Source organism: Fusarium musae, chromosome 3 (assembly GCF_019915245.1).
Source record: "Fusarium musae strain F31 chromosome 3, whole genome shotgun sequence".
In the NCBI taxonomy this organism is placed as follows: Eukaryota; Fungi; Ascomycota; class Sordariomycetes; order Hypocreales; family Nectriaceae; genus Fusarium; species Fusarium musae.
Genome location: NC_058389.1, coordinates 4,543,912 through 4,567,333, shown reverse-complemented (window position 1 = coordinate 4,567,333; position 23,422 = coordinate 4,543,912). Strand labels below are relative to the sequence as shown.

At 48.0% G+C, this 23,422-nt stretch overlaps 6 protein-coding genes across 6 annotated transcripts; 1 reads left to right on the top strand and 5 right to left on the bottom strand.

Moving 5' to 3' along the window:
- Window positions 1–8,620: 8,620 nt before the first annotated feature.
- On the bottom strand, window positions 8,621–9,018 carry J7337_004837 (uncharacterized protein; the record flags this gene model as incomplete). Its single annotated transcript, XM_044822525.1, has 2 exons — window positions 8,621–8,879; window positions 8,960–9,018. 2 exons carry the CDS (start codon window positions 9,016–9,018, stop codon window positions 8,621–8,623), a joined length of 318 nt encoding a protein of 105 aa, XP_044683858.1.
- Window positions 9,019–11,514: 2,496 nt separating this feature from the next.
- J7337_004836 (uncharacterized protein) lies at window positions 11,515–11,934 on the bottom strand (the record flags this gene model as incomplete). Its single annotated transcript, XM_044822524.1, has 1 exon — window positions 11,515–11,934. One exon carries the CDS (start codon window positions 11,932–11,934, stop codon window positions 11,515–11,517), a length of 420 nt encoding a protein of 139 aa, XP_044683857.1.
- An 823-nt stretch (window positions 11,935–12,757) lies between these two features.
- On the bottom strand, window positions 12,758–14,102 carry J7337_004835 (uncharacterized protein; the record flags this gene model as incomplete). The annotated part of the gene is made up of 2 exons (XM_044822523.1): window positions 12,758–13,467; window positions 13,703–14,102. The coding sequence occupies 2 exons, from the start codon at window positions 14,100–14,102 to the stop codon at window positions 12,758–12,760; spliced, it is 1,110 nt and encodes a 369-aa protein (XP_044683856.1).
- A 1,185-nt stretch (window positions 14,103–15,287) lies between these two features.
- Window positions 15,288–16,968, top strand: J7337_004834 (uncharacterized protein; the record flags this gene model as incomplete). Its single annotated transcript, XM_044822522.1, has 9 exons — window positions 15,288–15,465; window positions 15,519–15,545; window positions 15,595–15,626; window positions 15,678–15,914; window positions 16,050–16,198; window positions 16,412–16,502; window positions 16,534–16,596; window positions 16,646–16,786; window positions 16,915–16,968. The coding sequence occupies 9 exons, from the start codon at window positions 15,288–15,290 to the stop codon at window positions 16,966–16,968; spliced, it is 972 nt and encodes a 323-aa protein (XP_044683855.1).
- A 1,882-nt stretch (window positions 16,969–18,850) lies between these two features.
- On the bottom strand, window positions 18,851–20,501 carry J7337_004833 (uncharacterized protein; the record flags this gene model as incomplete). Its single annotated transcript, XM_044822521.1, has 2 exons — window positions 18,851–19,970; window positions 20,020–20,501. The coding sequence occupies 2 exons, from the start codon at window positions 20,499–20,501 to the stop codon at window positions 18,851–18,853; spliced, it is 1,602 nt and encodes a 533-aa protein (XP_044683854.1).
- Window positions 20,502–21,321: 820 nt separating this feature from the next.
- J7337_004832 (uncharacterized protein) lies at window positions 21,322–22,737 on the bottom strand (the record flags this gene model as incomplete). Its single annotated transcript, XM_044822520.1, has 1 exon — window positions 21,322–22,737. The coding sequence occupies one exon, from the start codon at window positions 22,735–22,737 to the stop codon at window positions 21,322–21,324; it is 1,416 nt and encodes a 471-aa protein (XP_044683853.1).
- Window positions 22,738–23,422: the final 685 nt, after the last annotated feature.

Here is a 23,422-nt window from a genome sequence, read left to right as displayed (position 1 = left end):
AGGCATGTACTTGACGACGAAAATTAAAATATGACTTATTAAATAATAATTATTATTTAAGTAAAGAAGATCATCACCCTTGGCAAACACCAAACTATCTGCGATGCACTTATTTAGTTCTACTACGGATACTACATCCCAAAACCCGGTTTCCTTGATACACCGGAGCCGAGTTGAGCATATTCTAAAACTTTTAGTCCACGGTTCTTCCGTCGGAGCAATGACCGTGGAATAATCGGGGTCTGGATGTACCGTCAGTAACGCGGCCTGCAAGCTAAAAGATGATGACCTTTATCTCGAGATCTACACCCCCAGGGGTGGTTATGACACCCTTCTCTAGGCAAGGTAATGGGTATTACTCCGCACTGTAATGTTGCTGCGGCTGATCTAGAAACGACCCGGAAGCATTGTACGGAGCGCAATGCCTGATCGGCAGCAGCCGCACAGCTCAGCCGCACCGTGGACAACGGGTTGAACGGACCCTTCTGTTCGTCCCTTAAAAACAAGCGGGCTGGCCCGGGCGTTTAAAGCTAACAGATGACGAGGATGGCGGGTGTGTTGTGCCGCCAGCAAGGTGGCTGCCATTTCCCAGGATATGCACGTCTACCCTGGACTCTACATATCTGACGTTATGTTAACCCAGAAATTGGAGATGCACCGCCAGATTTTCCTGTGGAAGATCGGCGCCGAAAACTCCTCCGTACCCATGAGTTATTCGTAGCAGATTGCTATGATACGCGTTCGGTTCTTCAATGAATCGGGGCTGATACAAGTATCATGCCTGGTTTGCTGGGCGGACCATTTACAGGCGAACTAAATAAAATCCGGAGAAATAATGGTCACAGTTACCTACCTGTACTTCCATCGCTTCACCAGGTAGAGCATAAGCCCAGACATAGAATAATCCTTCAAGCCAATGGATCGGGGCCCGGTGAGGCCCGACTATACCTATGCACAGAACGCCTCTTCCACCACATCTACCGGGCATAGCTACTCATAGGCATAGGGCATGGCATGCGAAATTTAAGCGATACTGAAACGGTATTACCGGACTTCCACTTAAAAACTTGGGAGTTGGCTGGGGCCCAGAATGTTGAGCTGCATATCTAAACGAAAAGGTACGCCTACATTCAGGGCAAGGCAATATGCATACTGCCTATGACAAGGTTACTTTTGGGCTATATTGAGAATCTTTGACAACTCTAAACATTTCAGCCGAGGCATTGTTTTATCAATTGCTGAAAATCCTGCCGAGGAACAGATGAATCTCACTCCTCATGGCTCGGATTCACTCTGAACGTCACTGTGCTCAGTCTCTCCTGGTCACAAGGAGCGATTCATAAAAAATGGACATTCGTAAGCTCCGAAGCTTGGGCCATGATAGTGCGGTCGTAGACTTGGGTCTGCAGATCTGTTTGGGGGCTCCTTCTGGGATGACATGGGTTACATGGAGTTGGCTCATGTCTGGGCATTCTGAACATCTTACGACGGTCTGGCTGGAGGTAGGTCCGGTCAATTTTGCCTGGTCAATTTTGCCTGGTCAATTTTGCCCAGTCGTTCTCGATTGATGTGTGGGGTCATCTATTATAGACTTTCATTCAGCCCTCATCATTCTCTTATTGTTGGTCGCCAATAGTCCCGATCTAAATTAGCCCTTTCTAATCTCAACGCTCCATCAATTTCCAGAGAGTTGGAGATGGTGTTTACATATCGGTCCTGTACGGAGTACAGACTGGACGACTGTATTGCATTGGTCTTGCGGCACCACCCTGGAAAACCTTTGTAGTAGGCTCTGTTTAGACCATTTGGGTGCGCTGGGGCTAGCCCTTCGCATTATTCGAACTGCCAGCAGTGATACTACCTGACCGGAGCCGCAGGATCTACAGGCGAACGTAACGGTATAGCAGAGGTCCTCCACCCGTGACTCGCAAGGGCGAGGTTCCGATAGTGTCGCCGTCCAGCTGGCCTCTTGGGCAACATGTTGCCTACACGTCATGTTGCATCTCTTCATCAGCGACAATGAAAGCGGACGAAATAGCCCTGCCTGTATTATACAGGGAATGTATAGCAGGGATGTTCGCCCCGTATGATGGGGCTTTACAGATGAGACCGAAACCGCGAGTCAATACCGGTGATGATATCGGTAGAGTGGCCAACGAAGAGGATCAGACTACAGGTTATTTAAGCTCTTACCCATGCCGACCATCAAAGTCAAGTCCCATTCGCCAACAAGTATCTGTGCATCTGAAATGGCATTTGGGGTAAATGGGGTCTCATAGTTGGTACGGTATCGAGGGGTAATTATATCCTGGATATATACACAGCCGAGGGTTTTTTGACATGGATGGGAAACTAAACTTCCATATTGGGTAACGCGCACGGCATTGTTCATGTCACTGCCATCCTGTAACACAAAGAGACCAACCAACAGTCAAGCTCGGCGATAGCTTAGTGGCGGAATATGGCCGTACCTAGCTTAGCATGTACCTAGCCAGTGAGTTGAGCGGTTGGGGTTGACTCAAGCGCACTGGTAATGCGAAGCAGATGCAACCAGCTTCCATGCCGCGGCGGTACCAAAGCTAAGGAACCGAGCATGCATGGCGCACGTCCTTCTATATTCCTTCTCTCACGGATTGGTACGCTCCTGATTGAAGACTACCTTATAGGTTCTGAGTGCCAATTGTCAAGACAATAGGCCAGCTGATGATTGGCAATTATGCGTACAACTTACTACCAACGACACAGAGTATAGACACCTAGGTATACAATTGTAATCAAAGATGAACAGCAGGATCATCATGCCTACCTAGGTTCTTCGTCAATTTCCATTGTGGTGGGGCAGGGATACAACCGTGCATGAAAAGCAGGCACCAGCGATCTTATGTCGTACGAACAGTCAGATGGCATATACGTACCCGCAACCAGATACGAGCTGTGCGACTTGTCCTAGCAGCTAAGGTACCCAACTAAACGCTTACCCTTTCCACGGCGTCATAACCAACCTGCACTAAGGAACGAATGTACAGGCGACTGCAAGGTTCTTCTCGGGGTATTTTGAGCTCAGATTTCTTGAAACCAAAAAAAGGATGGCGGAGCTAAGACCTAGCTGCCGTGCCGATACCTCGTTAAGATTTGCGATTCCTTCTAGCGCTATTTCGGCATAGTTCAGAACTTCAGCCGACCATGGATGGGAGTCTAAATGATACGAAAATGGGCCAATGTGGCGTTGATCTGCCGAAACGGAGCTAGAATACGGAGGTACTACCCTTACTGTACTCACCTCATCAGCTAGTCCAAAAATGGTATTCATTAGAGATGGACATGGCCTACTAGGTACATAATGTTCGAGCGGAAACGCAGGTTCATGAGCTCAAGCTTGAAACCTTAGATTCCATGTTACTCCGTAGTTGTTCGGATGATCAGACAATCCACAACGGCATTTGGCTGCACAGCTGCCGGGGATTACACGGGTGTGCTTAGATCTAATAGTGGGCTGACGCCATCTCTTCCCCTTTTCATGGTCGGTTTTGCCCAATTGTCAGAAGCCCGGGTATGGAGGACCTTCTCTTCTCCCGGGTCACCTACGTCAGCCTGCCTGGCCTCCCAGTCCTTGTTTAAATGTGCCGCGGCTCATGTTCATTTAGCTCTTTGTAGAAGGGCTGGAGCTTTGACTGAATCTTGGTTATCTTAACTCACCCAACTTTGCCAGTTTTGTTTACACAAAAAAGAGCCCAGTTAGGACTTGACGAGAATAAGGATAAAGACCCGTGATAGAAACAAGAAAAGGTCCAGTCGCTTCACAAAAGCCCCCGATATTCCGTGTCACAGCTGCATTTGCATCCACAGACCCGTCCGGGGTATCAACTGGCATGGCGTCGGTAAATATGTAGAATTGGCCAAGATCTTAGGACTTCCTTCGCGGGGAAGCCTGCTGGCGAGAGACTCAAACGGAAAGACGGCTGAAGGCGAAACAAAAGATGAAGCGATCCATGAGCGAGGAGAGGAAGAAAGTCCAATGATTGTAATCAACAGAATGACAGCATCCCCCTGACCTCAAATGCCATTGAAGGCAATTATTGTGTCAGCTAAGGACCTGTGTTACGAGCCGCTGAAGCTTAAGAGAAGAGTTCCAGAACAATTCTAGAAAAGTTCTAGAAGTTTCGTAACCGGTTACTCGAGGAATTCCTATGCAGATGCTCTGTGCTACAATTCCATTTAGACTTGTCATACTTCTTTTTTGTGTCAGCAGCAAAATTTCGTGGGCGTACCCAAATGCAACCCTCGAATAACATGTACCAAGATGGAAATAATAATTACATTGGCCTTATACAGAGAGCTATCGGGGTACTCATAAACGAAGCGTATATTCTGCCCTTACTATCCCGCACAGCCCCCCTAGATAGACGATCATTTCTTCATTCCTTACTACTTCCTGCCCAGGATGGGCTAATATTGTTTCCGTGGGACTAATAAAAATGGCCAATCGTTAGACGCACTCCCGTCTCCGTTCTATCGCCAGGGGAATTGAGTTACCGCTTGGTTCTCTGTCGACTGCTGTAGACAAGTTGTGTGTACAGTCGATGAGAATGAAGTGATCTGATCCCGACGACATGACGTTAGCATTTACAAGTCTCAATGATGAAGATTACAGCAGTACCTCTACCAGAACGTGTTCCAATATAGAGCTATTTCCCACTGCCTTGGGTAGCAGGGGTATCAGATGGCGCGATGCTGGCCTCAGAGTTGTCTTGTGTGTTAAATGTAATAATTGAATGAATGTCATTCCATGACATATTCTTATGATCCTCTCGCAACCAAGTGTTTATCTGCTCTGAGTACATAGGGCTCTGATATATAATATTAGGTGATGGGTTCCCCTGACGAGGGACTTGAATGTAGTGAGGGTCTGACATGACGATAGAAGAATGGATGAGATATGGTGTACTTGGTTGGCATGTCTATGAAGAAGCTTCCAAAGGTGAAGAGACTCAGGTGGTTTTATAAGATAATTGACAGGACTCGTGATTGCTGGCCTCGAATTTCAGCACAGATCAAGAAACACTGCCATCAACAACTTCTTTTGCCCTATATCAAAATGCATCTTGCACGAGCCCCCACGCTCTTGTCTGTTTGCGTAGCCCAAGTACCGGGCTGCAGGGAAATATGACTGGTCAAATGAGAGCTGTCATCCTCCAGGTTCATTCACACACCCGACCTTTGGGGGCGGTTTCCACTGACCAGATTGATGGTGAGAGGCGTGAATCTAAGATTGAGGATAGGAAATGCTGTACTGCTATCATCAAAGTCTGGGCAACGCAGGACATCCCTTTGATGTCCAAGGAGACTCTCTGAGGAATTATTGGGGGTAAGCATCGCACTACGCCGCAATGTGGTTCTAGCTGATACCCAAATCTGAGGGAGTCCTACACATCAAGACACACCCTATTTCTCGCATTCGGATCCGAGGCTCTTTGAAGCTCCGAGATGTGATTCGAAGCGTAGTGCAATACATATAAATTATTGTTCGTCTATCCTCAACCAGTGTCGAATGCCTCAGGTGTGGAAAAGAAGTACTGGCCGCGACATCAAGACAAGCGACGTATTTCAACATCTGGCCGACTGTGACCGACTGGAGCCGATGCAATCGCATGTCCACGGTTAATCAACAACCAATGAAGGAACATCAATTCGATAAGGCAAAAGGGTCTCGCGTGAGCCTTGAGGGCAAGCATAACGAACGTGGGTAGCTTGAACGGGGGCTTGGGTGTGTGATACTCTCCGCACAGAGTTACGAATTCGGTATGCACAAAGCAGGCTCTGTTGTTGGGGTTACCTTTGAAGCTGGTAATTGGCTGACACGAGACCAGAGGCGTCAATGCAATAAACGTGTAATAACACCGATGTGAGACAGGCCACAACTGTCCCGCGTTAAAGTTTTCGGGTCCAGTTACGTAGTAGCTTGTGAATAAGACACTCGCATATTGACGTTCCTGGCGTATGAGATCATGTAGCTTCCATTACTACTACTTATGAGGTATCTTAGTAGTATGCAGCTGAGAACCAAGCTTCGTCTAGGCTTCGGAAAAGACTCTCGGAGTTCATCGCTCTCGTGGAAGAGTGTCTGTTCTATTATTGTATCGATATTTGACAATTCCAGTGCGCGTTTTTGTACTTGTGGATGCGATACCTCATCCCCTTGGACCAGGCCTCCGCTTAAAGATGATGCTGTAACGTGAACAGTAGCCACAGCTTTGTGTTACACCTATCGTCTGATACATCGAAGCGGTAAGGTACCAGAGCCCGTCTGGATGGGAGACGTCAAGGCTGCTCGGCCGGGAATTAAGAAGGTGGGGGTCACACTGTGAAACAAGGGAAACGTTTTTCCCTTACAACGCTGTTCTCTCTTCACCGATTTTTCAGAGTCTACAGGTGTACGATATCCTCGGGCAGCAGGTGGCTAATTGGGCAATGAAGGAAAGAAACGCATCCAATCCATGGGTTTACTCAAAAGCCATATCATATCACCCAACAAGTGCCTATCAGCTAATAACCTAGGTACAGTACATGAACCATCGAGTGACAGCTATTGCTCAATGACTGAGACCTACATGTAATGGGATGTGTTCATGCGAGACCTACATATGTACATGGGATGCGTTTTCAGAATGCTTTTCTTGTTTGCTCTGCTGTTCAAGGAAGGGAATTGTCTGGAATCGTCATTGAGCCCTGCAGGGAATCCATTCTTGGCGCAGTCGTACTACAAGACTGATATCCAGCCGCCTTATTGGCCTCAGCTCTCCCCAGACCGGTGTAACATGGCCTTACACACTAAGTTAGTGGGAGTCAATTTAACTCAGCTTACCTACTGCTGGTCATAAGTAACACCGAGAAATCAGCCCCCCACTCGCAGCATCGCCCTCCGGTTGTCAGATGAGGCGCGGCTCATCAGCATTTGACAGTTGGAGAGGCTGAAATTCGTATGCAGACCTATGCGGGATTCTCATCACTATTGGCTTACCTTTTGGCCGGCCCCCTTGTCCCAACGTCGATTATTTCGACCACCCAAAACTCACCTAGAAGTCTTATACGTTAGCTCCTAACCCAAACCGCCCATTTGGAACAGGATTACGACTCCCTGCACGTCCCCCGACTGCAACATGATATATGCATGTTTCGATTGCCTGTGAGACAACGCGTATGCCACAAGCTATCAACGACTGCAGGGGCGTGAGTTGTAAGTAAAAAATGTCAGGGGTGCGGAGTAGTCTGGAAGTTGTATGCTTGCTTCCTGGAATGAAGACCTTGGCTGTCAATTAATCCAACAGAGGCTCTGTATACCCAAGGCCGTGGCACACGCCCGACGTCAGGTAATTGGAGTGGATGGTCTGTTATTAGGCGGCTGAGCGGTCTAAGACAACCAACATCAGCTCGTCGTTCCGGGATAGAACTTTACATGACCGAGCCGGTGAGGTTAATAATACGTCAAGAGACCATTGGTTCGATCTCTCAAATGATATTTAAATATTCCTGAATGGGGGATAAATGCAGCCACAGCAGAAGTGGACTTCCGTATATGGCTATAAATGCAGCTAGAGACTGCGCAACATCACGAAAGTGAAGGAATTACTCATCTTGTCGAAGCCTCTTCTTGATCTATTAATGTACACCATGACCCACTACACCCTTGCTTCCGTCTGTCGTCTGTCGATCAAACCCGTCATCTGTGGGCTCGGGATCTGGGGCCTTGTCTACTTCCCCAGTGTTAGTCTGCTTTCTCTCGCCGCCTGGGTGCTTATTCCCTGTATGGTGCTACCTTCGCCTAAAAGCCCATCTTGGTTAAGCAAGGGAACACTCAAACCAGCAAAGGATTTTCGGGAAAGCTTCGAAAAAGATTCTAGAAGCATGTTAAAAAGAATATGGAACTCTCCATACTTGTCTGAGACTCAAATGACTCAATTGCAGAAGCTGCAATCCTATTGAACGCGGCCATAATCCATTTTTGTGTTAACTAGACATCTATGAACGGAAGTGAAGTGGAATGACGGTGGGAAATGGTTTGCGCCATATCCTGGCTGGCATACCATATTTAGTTCTCCCCCCCTTCGCGGGCGACATCACGTCCTCGACGTGTCCCACATTTATGGTGGACAGCGTCTGGTTCTCAGCATATGTTGATATAATGTGATACAAGTCATTAATGTACCTAAAGCCGATCCTCCAGGGATGTGAAAAGATGAAACCAATCATTTCCATGGTCTTATAGAGTCATCGGGGTACTCAGGAACTGTTTGTACATCTGCTATTATCACTACCTTAGCTCCCCTTCATATCTATACTTCTTGCTACCTTCATTTGAGCCCCATATGACCTTATTTATTTCTAGGAATGGCACAGAAAGTCCAACTCTGCGATACTCTCCCGTTTTCGCGTATGCTATCGCCATGGGGATTGGGTCCAGGCTTGATCACATGTCGAGTGCTGCAGACGAGGCTTCCAAGTAAATATCGAGTATAAGGTCGACGTGAATAACATTAGCTGGGCATCAACAATGTTAGCTTATAAAGCCTCTGCGATGGGAAGTCTACCAACACTTCTACCCGTGCGCATTGCTAGCATTGAACTACTTATTACTGCCTTGCGTAGCAGGGGCATTAGACGGCGCGACGTTGACTTTAGAGTTGTGTTGAGTGGCAGATACAGCGACCGAATCAATACCATTCCACGGTGTATCTTTGGGACCCTCTCGTAGCCAGTTCTTCATCTGCTCTGAGAAGGAAGCAGACTCCTGCTGAGTGTCAGGCGAGGGACCTTCTCCGCGGAGAACTTTGATGTACTGAGGGTTTGACATGATGAAGGGGCAGTCTGTGATAATATGGATGCTTGTGATGAGGTGCTTGGACTTGTCTATGAACTATAGACCTGAAATGACGAGGGAAACTGACTTCTTTTATATACTCACCTTGTCTTTGGACTACTGATGATGAATACTGCGGTCTTGTTCACTTCCTCGACCGACATTTTGATGACAAGCTGAGATCGTATGCGTTCCCGACATTTCAATTGCAGGACAATTGTGTGTGTGTTGGTGGGCGAACCACCACCATAGAGCCAAGGGTAAAATGGATGGATGCCAGCGCCAGGGCAGCTCTAGGTTGGCGAACCACAGTCAGTGTTTTTGCAGCCCCAGCTGCAAGGCGACCCAGTTGCTGACCATGGCGAACCAGCCGCTTTGGAAACAAGGCAGTAAGATACAAATAGGCACCTTTGGTTTTCTCTCACACGATGCATTTATTCTATGAAACCCCGCTCCTTCATTACGCCTCGCCTTGTGAACTTGCCTTCAGGGTCTCAACGTGGCTTTAGAACCTCACAGTGCGCCTTTAGTTATTATTTGTTTTGCACTTCTGGATGACAAACACTTCACCGAAACGACGAGCTTGGGATCGAGGTGACTCAAGCTCACATGAGCCTTTTACAAGCTACGAGCGATGTGTTGAACACCATTCGGTTCATCTGGTATGAACATCAAGATTCTGATCTGGGCTTATTCTATTCCCGCGAGTGACTCTATTGATTGTGTTCTCCGACCACGTCGCGCCGCCTTCATGTTGGAACCGGTTTGAGTCCTTTATTCGGACCATATCGGAAAGTTGCTATATTGTGTTCCTAATTAAATTTATCCTACGCGAGCAATTTGCTTTTACGAAAAATAAGTACTAAGTCAGTTTGCCTTGATGGTAGTATGGAAAATACGTGGCCTTTGAGGAATTATATAACGTGCATAATAAAGAGTCAGTTGCCTTCTCTATATCATGAAACTTTGTTTACATTTTTGGAGTTCTAAACAGTATTCTGCCTTATTCATATAATGTTTCGCCTTTGCCATGCCCTCCGTTCTTGCTATACAGCATTGCTTTCAGCTTCATCCAGTGGCCAACTCCTTAATGAGGCTAGAGGATTACCCCATTTGATCAAGGCAACAACGTAAGGCAACTCGAAATATAAAACGATAACGATGTTAGATATTATACCGCTGCCTTAAAATAAAGCCGCCGCCTTATCCATAGCTCCCTCACAAGGCGCGTCATGCTTTCTCATCCTTTCTGCCCACGGCACGCGGCCTCCAATCTAGTTCCTGAAGCCTGAATCCGATTCCTTCTGCGGCATACGCATGGACTACGAGGCGGAAAACATTTATCTCGTATCACTTGACGCAATATCGCATATTGTCGACACTTCAGTTTCTTGTTCTTCAAATGGGGATAATATTGGAGGTTTCAATCTTCCCGACGTTCGTGATCTCGGGCCCACTTTAAACAATTCAACATTCACACACTCTTTGTTCCTACTCCTTCACAAGTTTCTACCCCCTATACCGGGACCCTATCCGCTGCTGATTATGAGGATATCCTATCTGGACACATGGCCTGAACCCCAAATGGCACGCTTTCCTGGAGATCCCTGTTGCCATCTCACCGTTGTCCACAACATGGAGCATATCATATGCATACAGGCCTGAATAATGGGGGTTTGCTACCACACATGTCGCATATGGTGCCGGGTCAAATGAAAAGCCTCAACTTCAATTAATCTTACTGTTTGTAAAGCTCCGCGTTGCCTCACTGGAACCAGCGTAGATGTATCATAGTAGCTGGACCAACTCTCACAAAAGCGTTCCGCCTTACGTTATTCGCTGAATTTGATCTGCAGTGTTTCTTTGGCCGAAACATGGCAAGATACTTGGTATGCCAACGAAAAGACTGATATTGCTGGGGTCCTCTACTATGGCCCAGCGCCGCGCAAATACACCCCGACATGGAGAAATGAAACGAGGTCCTTCGTAAACCTCTGCATGTAGGGATGAGATGCGGCCCTCCCTGTGAGGAATGACACTACACCGTGTTATGCGATTGGCTGAAATTGCGATCTGTCGGCTATGGATGGCTAGTGGGAGATGGTCCAGTCTTTGATCCACTTCCCAAGACTGGTGGCAGCAAAGACACTACTGATGAGAAGGATGGATGCTTGGGCAGTATCCCATTTCTTGAGCGAGTATCCAGTAGGCATACAGTGATTTCAAGCCTTCGGAATCAGTCACTTTGGGGAGAGGAAAACGCTGTCATGTCCAACTTTCGCGTTCAAATCCTTCCTGTGCTCGGCACAATGCTAGCCATCTTATGTCTCACTGTGGCAAGCCCTGCCTCCGTACTGAGAGGCAGGAGAGACACTTCTTCGAGTTGACGGGTTTGGTCATAAACATTAAACGATCACGCTGGTGCTCAGGACAGAATCAAGCAGATTCTTGGGCCTCGAGTTTATACTGGTGGTTCCAAGAATACGGCAAAACAAATAATGCATTGGGGGCTTCTTGCATGGACCTGCAAACACAACGCCACGACAGCATTTAGACGCGTAAAATTGGTTCCATTGACCCCATTAATAACGTATATGTATCATTCGCGGGCTTTCATATTCCTTGCATACATTGGCATCCACGGGGCCTTTTTATCCCCCTCACTTATCCTCCTTTGGCGTCGCATCCTTGTTATTCTTCTCCCCATGTCTTCCATCTCCCCAGAACTTCTTATCAACCTTGTCACCAGGCGCAACATTCCCGCGATCATGCTTCTTATCAAAGTCCCGGTTGTGCTCCTCGACCTCCTTCTTCTGCTCCTTCGTCAACTCATCAGTCTGGTTCCCTGGGATACTTTGGTTCGACACTTTCGGCTGGGGAGGTGCATTCTTGGAGCTTGCATCGAGGGCTTCGCCGCCGCCTGTGCATCCCTTTGCTTCGCCCTCTGCGAGACCGTCGATGAAACTCCCATTGCTGTCTTTGACTTGGTCTTGATACAGAACGCGGGCGGCGTGGAAGGGACGGAGGGGGATGCGCGGGGCGAGGCGAATTGTTGGGCGGAGAGTGGTTAGGAAGCGCATTTTGACGATTGATGAATTTATTATTTGGTTATTTGGAGATTTCGGTTTGGCTTGGTTGATGGTTTGTTTATTGCAAGTTGAGCTTGGGAGCTCGAGGTGAGCTTAAGTCAAGCTTCTCTACGATATGGTGACGTCAAGAAGAATGACATCACAACACATAGGTACCTTGAGAAACGAGAATCACAAGCCGCATTGAGCCGAGCACAAAGAGGATGGCGACATATTAATTGTGACACAGGATGAAAATTGATGGCTTGTCATCCGAAGAGGTACAAGTGCATTGTTTGACCTCGCATCAGCACTGCGGTTTATAAGCTCCACAAGCCCACATCCCCGGATTTTCGTATCGCGACCTTGAGACCATGAGAGAGTGATCCCGGCCATGACAACCCGCAGCACAAAGAATAAGAAATAAATTCCGGGAAATTGCACAATTCTACGATTCCACTATAAATAGAAAGCAGTACAGGTGATATGGAGTTAAGTAATTCCTGAGGAAGCCCGAATTTGTGCGTATTATGAGTATTACCCTGAAGCTGTCCCAATACTCAACTCTTTTTCTTATCTACTATGTCAACCACATTTGGGAACATGACGAAAGAGATATAGAAATATCGTGGTAAGGCTACTGTGATTTTCTGTTATTAAAAAGAAGAATGAAATAAGGTATCTCTGGGCTCTATACTACATCAAAAATCAATGACGGACCAAAATGTTGCGCATCATCCCGAACTCCAAGGTTAGCTCAACTTCCCAGACAAGTTGACCAGACCATAATATTCCCAGAACCCCCCATCTATCTTACAACCAATCCAAAGTCAATTTATCCATAGCGCGGGGTCTCAGTATCATAGTGCCCAGCCTCTCGTGTCGGCTCATACCGGGTATTCAACTCAACATCACTATCGCTGCGATCGTCCAACAACTGCTTTCCCTTTCGCCCCCGAATCTTGTTCTTGATAAACGAAAACAGTCCAGGCATATCGGAATTGGGGCCTGTCATGATCCGTCCCGGATGAATGACATTGAACGCTAACAGCGCTAAGAACATGGGTGCTGCTTCGAGAATGTAAAAGTACACCTCGTGTGTGACTAGAGCATTATCTTGACCCATGCCGCCAGAGAACTCAATGAGTCGGTAGATAATGCGCACAGAGATCATGGCTAGTGAGAAGTATAGCGTGCAAAGAAGCATGCCCCAGTCAGAGGTAACAACGGCTTTGATGCCCCTGTGTTGGCGCTCGATGGTATGCATCTTTTTCTGGAAGAGGAAGCAGAGGACGACAAAAATGACAATGAAGAATTCTTGCAGACCAATGCCGCCCATGTAGATATGCACGGCTTTCATCTGCTCGTCTGGTGGTGACCCAGGTCCAGACATACTGCCGCCAATAAGCTGAACGATGAACGAGAGAATGTCCAGACCGACAAAGATAGCAGCAAGAGTAGCAGCCGGCATGTGAAGGAGGGACTGCGAGGGTATGAAGTAGTAGACCATTCTACCGAGAGTCATGTATGCGTACGCATTGACCCCTGCTATTGTTAGTAATGCGACGTCCAAGGAGAAGGCTTGACATACAAATTGGTGCGAGAAGAATAAAAATATTAAACGTCAAAAGAACACCCGTGCTTTGCTGATGCTTCGTGCTTATCGCTCGGAAGGTGAACGCCATGGTCTCCCAGATCCCCGCCATGATAATAACCCAACACCATGTCTGCACCAGTCAGCTTATATTCAGACCAATGACATAACAAAAGTAAAACATACGGACCTTTTTGTACCGAGCGGCTTGCCAGATATGCACGCCTGTGAGGGCTGCAAAGAGTAAAGCGAATATCACGGCAGCCGCAAAGCTGGGGTAGTAGTTCCAGTGAGCGTTGCACGTTCCTGGGGGCAGATATCCATTCTCATCAGGCTCGAGAGTTTGGACACATGTTGGGACGACGATTGAGATTGTTTTGGCGGGAATGGTAACATATCTGTCCGTTGTGCCGCCAATAGTAGCGATGTTTTTCGTAGTAGTAAACCATCCCTCTGGCGCAGCTGTCTCTGTCGCTGCACGAGCTACAAGGGTGACATCGTGGGATTGTGTCTGTGCAGGGATAGCGGATGCTAAAGCAGATCCCGAAAGGAGATAAAGAATCAGAGCTCCAAGGTTAGAATACATATTGAATGATGATATTGAGAATGATACAGCTCCATGATGAGATGGGATTTGGGGGCCTTTTAAGTAACATTTTGTGTTTCTATAATTGAAGTTGTTTGCAATGCCTCATAAGTCCGACATGTTGAAATGCGAGTTGGATGGCATGCTCGCCAAAGAGTGCGCAGTCAAATGCGAGCTGGCCAATCGCGTAATTCGATCGGTAACGAGGATCCATTGCTCAGCCTTAACAAGATGCCTGCTAGACTTGATTTGGCTAGCTCACAGGGGCTGTTTACAGTGTGGTATCAGTTGAAGGCTAGACCTAATTCGAGAGGTCGAAATGGCTAAAAAGATCTGTGATGGAGAATTATGCTACGGACTATCATTGCAAGGTATCGGCTACATTGAATCTATGGTGATTGTTTGAAGAAACTCTCCATGGCAGGTTTAGGGAGGATCTCAAGAAAGACCAGCAATTCCGAAGTCGGACTTCGGCATATCCATTATCCGGCGGGGTGGTGGGGTGGTTCTTCTTCCTGCATGCCATCTCCATGATTTTCTCCAACAGCGATAACAACGCAAACACCGAGAACTGTCGTTCCAATCTTTAACATGGCCATCACGATCATTCTTGGCTCCCAATGGGGTATGTACTCGATGTTACAGCTTTGGCTTGTCTTGTGGACTCTGCTGGTTCAAATGTCCGCAGGCAATGGCACTGACGTTCCATGATGCGCTAATACTTTGTGTTCAACAGGTGACGAGGGCGTACGTCTTTCCAAGACATCCACAGACAATTGGGAGAAACAAAACCTGACATTCTTGATGGTATAGAAAGGAAAGCTGACCGATATCCTTGCCCCGGAGGTCAAACTCTGTGCTCGCGCTGCTGTGAGTCATAGCATAATCGACCGAGACGAACATTTATTGATAGGAGATTAGGGAGGCCATAACGCAGGGCACTCTATTGTGTGAGTTGGACATGTCTCTGGGCGATAAACCGTCTTGAATCAATGGATAATTAACTCCAGCAGTGCCAATGGAGTTTCGTACAGGTAACACACAGACGCTCGAGCTATGAGGTCTTCGACGACTGATCGACAACTAGCTTCCACTTGCTTCCTTCCGGACTCATCAACCCGAACTGGTGCGACACCCCGTTACCTGAGACGCAGCCAGAGATCGAGTCAATTGACATATAATAGCATGAACTTCATCGGCTCCGGAGTAGTCTTCAACGTGCCGCAGTTCTTCAAGGAGCTACAAGATCTATCGGACAAGGGACTTGAGGCCGTTCACGACAGAATACGTGTGTCTGACCGAGTGCACATCGACCTACAGCTTCACATCGCTGCTGATGGACTCGAAGAGCAGGAGCTCGGAGGTTGGTTACGGATCTTGTGGCACATGCAACTGAACATGGCTAACAATACCTAGAGGGCAAGATTGGAACAACTGGACGCGGTTTGTTTGAGAAAATGACTCATAGATGACTTCATATTGACCTTTTCAGGCATCGGACCTTCTTATAGCTGCAAAGCTGCGGTAAGGCGACACCTAGAACTATGTTGTGGAAGGCTTGCTAAACCCCTATAGCGAAGTGGTATTAGACTGGCTGATGTCTTTAACCCCAAGCTGTTCGAGCAAAAGCTTCGGCGATTGGCCGACGGCTACCGAAAGCGCTACGGAGATCTCTTCAAGTACGACGTCGAAGAGGAGCTTGCCCAGTTCGAGGAGTACCGAGAGAAGCTGCGTAAATATTCTGTTGATGGAGTATCCTTTATGAAGACAGCGCAGAAGAGCAACACTCCCATTCTGATCGAGGGAGCGAATGTAAGAACTTCGGCCTGAATCTGGTGATGCAGTGCTGATTCTGTTTATTCAGGCCCTCATGCTCGATCTTGACTATGGTTCATATCCTGTGAGTATTCGTAATCCAAACTCCCATGCCGACCAGAGCTGACGAAGCAGTACGTGACATCGTCCAACACCTCGCTCGCTGGTATTATCGGCGGACTTACCTTGGATCCCACCAAGATCACTGATATCATCGGAGTCGTCAAGGCTTACACGACAAGAGTGGGCTCGGGAGCTTTCAAGACTGAAGACTTGGGAGAGTGAGTAATTCGTTGAGGAATGCGAATATGAGGCTGATTCAGTGCAGGGTCGGAACCAAGCTCCAAGAGATTGGAAGAGAATGGGTGAGACAGTATTGATACTTTGTTGAATCACTTAGTCTAACGTGCCAAGGGAACATCCACTGGTCGCAGACGCCGATGCGGATGGTAAGTAGGACTACGTTTATTCAGAGACTCGCTAACACTATGCAGGCTCGATTTGGTGGTTCTGAAGTACTCAAATGACATCAACAACTACACTGCTCTGAACTTGACCAAGGCAAGCACCTGCGGTTTATCAGCTGTTCGTCACGACACTAACCGACGCCTTTTAGCTTGATGTTCTCGACACCTTTGAGACGATCCGCGTCGCAACAGCCTACAAGATCGACGGCAAGGTAAGCATTCTGCGCTTTCCTCTCATGACGAGGCACTAATTCTGTGCAGGAAATTGAATCATACCCAGCTGATCTGGATATCTTGGACCAATGCGAGGTTGTGTACAAGGATTTCCCAGGATGGCAAACACCCACGACAAATGCCAAGTCCTTCGAGGAGCTACCTAAAGAAGCGCGTGCATACGTTGAGGTACAGTGACCACTGCTTCGAAGAATGAGTTGTACTGATGGGTTGTGTAGTTCATTGAGGAATTTGTCGGAGTCAAGGTATGGTGTCTCGATATGGGAAAAGACAATTTACTAACGTACATCTTCTAGATCAAGTACATCGGTACCGGTCCCGATCGTGAGGCAATGATCAAGCGCGCTTAGAGATCTATGTGAGATGTTAGAATGAAAAGGGCCGCTATTGGCAGCAATGCAATATTCTATCTAAAAGTCAGGGATCTATAATACTAGCCCTACCAAATTCAACGGAGATTCGCTTACATCCAAAAAGTCTGCCCGCTATCCAAAACCAAGTCCTTGTTTCTAACGTAGTCCTTCCTATATATCACACCACCCTCGGGATGTGCCATGAGGAAATACACCGTCTCGGCATTCTTATCCCACATGACAGATTCTGCCTCTGGACTCTCTCTGAAGAAGAATCCCTTTACTCTGTTCTCATCAGGCGGTAATGTCTCGTCATAAAGATCATAATTCCCCGTTAGATCAATGCCGTGCTCAACCTCGATGATGCGCCGTGACACGTTGTACATCAGCGCTGCATCCCATAGTGCTTCTTGTTGACTTGATAGCCGAAGCATGAGGGATAGTGCTTCTACCCGAAGGGACAGGTACCGACATTTCCATACCGTGAAATGAAGCATGGGGTTAAAACCAACGTTGAACATGAACTTCCCGGGTGTCGTACGCTGAACCTCATGGTACTCAGCTGCCTTCCGAGCACAGTCCACAATCGTGACGAAGTCCTCTTTCATCAAATCATACTCCATCTCTCCCCTCTCAAAACAATTCGCGATCCATATCTTCATAAGTCTATATCTCGTAATGAGCGCCAACGTAGTCAAATACTCTCTCTGCTCCCCCAAAGCCCGAAATCTCTCAAACGCAAAGCCCCACGCCTCAAGATCCTGCTTCGCCTCCGCCTGCTCATCAAGAACCCACTCCTGCGGCTCTTCATCAACGACATGCAACCGAAATGCATTGCCATCGCGCACAAGCTTTATGATCCTTATACTCAGATGCTCCAAGGCATGCTGTGCTTCGCTTATAGTGTAGAACACGGGGTTCTTTAGGTCTGCGGCCTCGTCGCCTCGGAGGAGGGGGAAGTCGGTTCCTACTTCGATGAAGAAGAGTGGGAATACGCTCATTTGCGCAAAGGTGTTTGCGAGGCGGGATTTGTGGCCTTCGGAGTTAAGTAGGTGTACGCCGTGACTTGCGTGTGTGACTGCGGCTTCACGATTCCCGCGTAGGAACTCAATGCATATGAACATCATACACACTAACAAGACCGTATCAACACACGGTTTCGTATCGCGTGTAAGAATACTTATAGCTTTGTTATAGTGCATGATCGCAAACTCATCAGCGACACTCTCCTTCGCGGGTTCAAAGCTTTCGAATAGCGAACTTATCGCTAACACTGCATGACGCGCTGCTGGTTCAGACTGCGCCATTTGAACGACGAAATACGTCCAGAACGAGCCATCGAATGGACCGGAGAGCACGGGAGCGACCACGTGATGAAAGAATGATAAGCTGCGGACTTCTTTTGTGTTGGTTATAGGTAATGTCTGAGGTTTGATGCGTAGAAGAGAAGTCCATGAGAATGAGCCCGGTGGTGGAGCGATGTAGCCTGTGCATGTGCGACCTGTTGTTAGGCAGCGTTTGCAGCGTGGCCAGGTCTCATCGCATTTCACTTTGCGGGCTCTAATGAGAGGTAAGTTATGGAATGCGTTTGGTGAGGGGGTCGCGTACTTGCATGTTTTACAGCCTGTTCTTACTTTTTGTATTCCTGTGCGAGCCATTTATGATTGAACTGGAGTATTTAGACGATGGAGGGAGGGTGAAGGGGGATGCGATGATAAATATGCAGAGGATAAGATGAGCGTTGGTGTTGAAGGATTGAGGCGTAGTTCATTACGGTACCTTAGCTAACTGCGGGGATAATGCAGGGGTACTCACTCCTTTGAGCACACCTCAACCAATAACATTTACAGCATCAGGGATTAAACCTGCATGACTTCATCTACTCACAAGCTAAAGAACTATACATATTCCCATGCCCAGACAAATACCCCTTCCTATAATCCTCCCCCTCATCCTCCCCAGCCCTCGCAACCCTATCCTCAATAGCCCACGCGATTCTCTCCGCACCGACCTGCGCACCGCCCAGATTCGGCGCCGCAGGGCCGAGACGCAGTGCAGCCAGTCTTCCCATCATGAACAGCGGGACATCATCGTTCCACATTAAATCGTTGTTTATACAGGGAAAACCACCGCGTCCTTCGATGGGGTACTTTGATATAATTGTTTGGAGGTAGGGGAGGGAGGAGAAGTCTGTTTGGATGCCTGTTGCGAAGTACATGTAGTCCATGGCTGGCATTTCGGTAGGTGGATTAGTCTGAACACTCCATGTACCCTTCTCAGCGTCGAATTGCGCATCGGTGAGACTTGTTTCAGTGAAGAGTTCGAGTTTCTTCGTGAGGAGATGCTTCTTGAGTCGTTTGTGGAACACAGGCGTGATGCTTCCTCCACCTCTCGCCTCCTTGATCATCTCAATCCTCTCATCGTCTGAATCAGCGTAGTAAAACTGCGCTTGCTTCGCATTCTTAAACTTCCCCATCCACTCAAGCCCAACGTCAAAATGCTTGATACGCAATGGTCCACGCATGACATGCCACACCTTCGTGACGCCCTTTCGGATAGCAAGATCCGTCAACTGCGCAGACGTCAAACCACCGCCAACAACGAGAATATTCGTCGTTTTCTTAGCAGCGATGCGAGCTTTGACGATGGGATCTGGAAACTCGGTGATGTGCATGCTGTGACATGTCTGAGGGAGGTTTGAGTCTGGCATAGAGGGGATGTGGGGGATTTTGGCGACATTTGCTGGACCGACTGCTAGGACTACAGTGCGAGCGTATCGACGAGTTTTGTTAGTTGTTACGGTGAAGAGTTTCTCGCCGTCGATGGAAATGCCCTTTACTTCATCGTAGTCCAGATGCTGGAGGGATTCTTTGCGGATCATGTTTGAGCTGAGGTTGTAACGCGCAGCTACTTTTTCGCAGTGGTCGCAGAAGAGAGATGTTGAGGGGTTGTAGTAATCATTGCGCTCTCTGACGTTGATATCAACACGAGCTTCTTGCCTACTCACGTTAGTAAGATGGTTCAAAGAGGGAGTATAAGGGAGATTACCTTCGACCACAAGCTCGTTGTCCACTCTTCTTCCTCCCATGTTTACTAACCTCCTTGCCCACACAATTCCTAATCTCAACAAGTTCATCCGCTCTATCATTAGCATACGCATGCGCCAGCAGCGCGTCCCGATCAAGCGGATCAACATGCCAAAGCATCGGACTCCTCAAATGCGAGATATCATACATCTTGAATAACCTATTCCAACGGCCCATCCACGTATCGCTATCTGCATCAAGAACCAGCATTTTATACTGTGGTTTTGCTACTTGCTTTGGGGGTGAGATTTTACCACTGCGAACGTGCTTGAGGGGCATCTTGTTGCCGTACTTGGAGATCCAGTGGAAGCGACGGTGTTCTTCGTCGGTGAAGAGGGCGGCGGGGGTATGTTCGTGCAGACGCGCTGAGATGGCGAGACCGCAGGGACCGGCGCCTATGACTAGGACGTCGTAGATTTCTTCTTCTACTTGGATTGAGGACATTGTGATGGTGAAGTGTGAGTCTAAGGAGGTCAGGGGTCTGGGGAAGATGCTGGTTTATATGGTGGCAAGTCCAGCCCTCGATCGTGTGCCCTCATGAAGTATCTCATGAGGATTGAGAACCCTTGTGAGCGATTATAGAGCCATATTGTGTATAGCTTCAGTGGTTCGTAGTGTTGAGAACTACCCTGATGGACATTGCATCATGAGGACATCAAGGTCCATGGTGTAAGTCAGGGTCCACTAGCTCATCATGACAACCCCAGACCTCAATACGATACTCATGATGATTCATGTAGACGCCAAAAGCGAAGCCATTTTGAGGGGTTCTCGAAGTCAAAGATAGAAGAATGCTCACGCGACTTGGCGCCATGGCAGACTTGGCACCAAATGTCAGTGAGGGACCTGGCATCGGGGGGCAAGAAAACACCGAACCTTGATATAGGGTGTCAAAATAAACTAAGTAAAGAGTCCCTTAAGCTTAGGCTAAATTTACCTAAAGATTTTTATCACTTAGGTTTAAGGCCCTGAGTTTTCTTTCCTCCCCTAGCCTGGACATTCTCACCATTTTATACTGAGTCTGAAAGGGTTTGATCACGAGTATGTCTATTGCTTCTATGTGTCCATCAATTTATCGTTCAAATCGCTTATGCCTATGCTCCTCATCCTATCGCATCATACATGTGAGGGCGTCTCGACCAATCTCACCCGCCAAGTCCACAACCAAACCTATTCGCAATCTATGCCGTAAGCCAAGCTCCAACACCATATTACACCTATATCATACAACCCCCCCTCTGCACCATCTTCTTCCTTTCACCTCTTAGTGATTCCACTCTGAATCCAGCGCATGCCCCAAAGGTCCGCTCGCCGCATAATCCGTCGTCACAAACGCCCTATCCACAACCCCCAAACCCTCCGCACAATACTGCAACGTCTCCGCGATGTCATGCGATCTATTCAACGGTGTCTTCTCGTCCAACAACACGTCAAACTCAACCCAGACGCCATCTCCCGCATGATACGCCGTTACGTTCTTGAAGCCAGCTACTACCGGTGCGAAGCGATAGGCCAGGTAGATTAGCTTCTTGAGGGTGTGGTCGTCTGCTGCTTCGCCTGAGAGGCGCACCACGTTCTCGAAACATGTATGGCCCCAGTCGTAGATTATGAAGAGGGAGAGGAGCCCTGCGCCGACGGGGTCGAGCCACCATATGTTTGCGCGATAACCGATCAGTGGAAAGAGGAGCGAGAGAGTGTTGAAGATTACATCCGTTTTGCAATCCTGCACAAGAGCTTGTACCTGACTTGACTTGATAGGTCGACATCCCAGCCCAATAGCTCCCTTGAGTATAATTGTCGCGAGCAGAGATGCAATAGCAGCCCAGCTCAGAATCTCTGCCTCAGAATGCTTCAGTAATCTCGAGAACGACTCTTGCAGAATCTGCAGAAACGAAATGACCATGATGATCGAAAACACGAGAATGCCCAGTGGTTCCAAACGTCTTTTTCCTACTGGAAAGCGTCGCTGCATCGCTTGTAACCGCCACAGCACAAGTCTACTCGTCGACCACACGATGAGCGTGCACAGTAGATCCAGCGCTGAATCCACAAGCGACGCAACGAGCGACAGTGATCCCGTCGTAAACACAGCAAAGGCCTTTCCCGCCAGAAGCAGAATATTAGCTATCACGTTAATATTGATAGCCAAATTCGCCTTCCTCGCAGCTTTTCTCCTCTTCTCCTTCTCCTCCTCAGGCAACAACTCTCCAATCCTACCGTCCACACGCTGAATCCCTCCACACCTCTCCTGATCCCCATCATGATCCGGATCGGGATTCATACTCTCAAGCACATCATCCGCAATCGCCATCACCACAGCATCGACCTCGAGCCAATCATTAAGACGCTCATTCTGCTGCTCGTAAAAAGCGCGGAGTTTTTTATTCTTCATCGCTTTGAGCTCCTCTTCTGACTTTCTGTACTTTTCTAGGCCTTGACGATCGATGCCGTGGAGCAGTGCGCGCTTGATCTCACCGCGGCGTGCGTCCTCGAGAGCTGTGCGCGCTGCGTCTTGGAATTGCATTATTCGTGGCTTGGGACGGGATTTCTGGTTGGGGTCGTAGTATGAGTATCGACCTGTTTCGAGATCGCGAGGGTGGTCATCGTGGTTTGATTCATCGCCGACGTGACGGCCGCGATGGCGAGCGCCTTCATTATTCCACTGACGTTTTCCCACCATTCTGAAGCTTTTTCTTCAACAAGGCAAGGTGTAAAGAAATGATACAGAGGTAAGCAGCTGATGGTGAGACGGGGGCTGCTTTTTGTTTATTCCCGGGCTGAGAGGTACACCCTTGTCCAACTTGTAACACGATATGACGTAGGTGACGTAGAAATCCGGGGTTTCAAGACGCACGCGAAGGGGACAGGTTCAGGAACGAGAGAGAGCTCCACTGAATCGGAGAAATAACAAGGAAATAGCTGCTTTTCTTTTTCTATTTTTGTGTTTTCTCAACTTGTTCTTGTTTGCGACGGTTTTTTATTGTGGAATTTATTATGCTAACACGTATGCTCCTGTGCCGTTTGTCCCGATGTCTTGGTATCTCGTCGTCATGGGTAAGCCTGTTACGCCATGATCTCGATTAACGGATATACGGCTGGTTCAAAGGGACGATTGATCAGATGGCGTTAAACTGGTTTGGGGGTGGTTTTAGACTAACGTTTGGTACCTTTTTTCTCTCTCTTTTTTTGGCTGCATTCATGATGTACCATTTGCAACTTGGACTGCGGCTCAAGAATGCACAAAGGTTGCTGTGCAGTGAGAACCAACACCTCCGCAACTAACCACAATGACAACCAAGTCCTATAGCTCACAAGATTCTCTTCTATTTAGAGATCCTATTCCTTACTAACAGTTCGAGAATTAG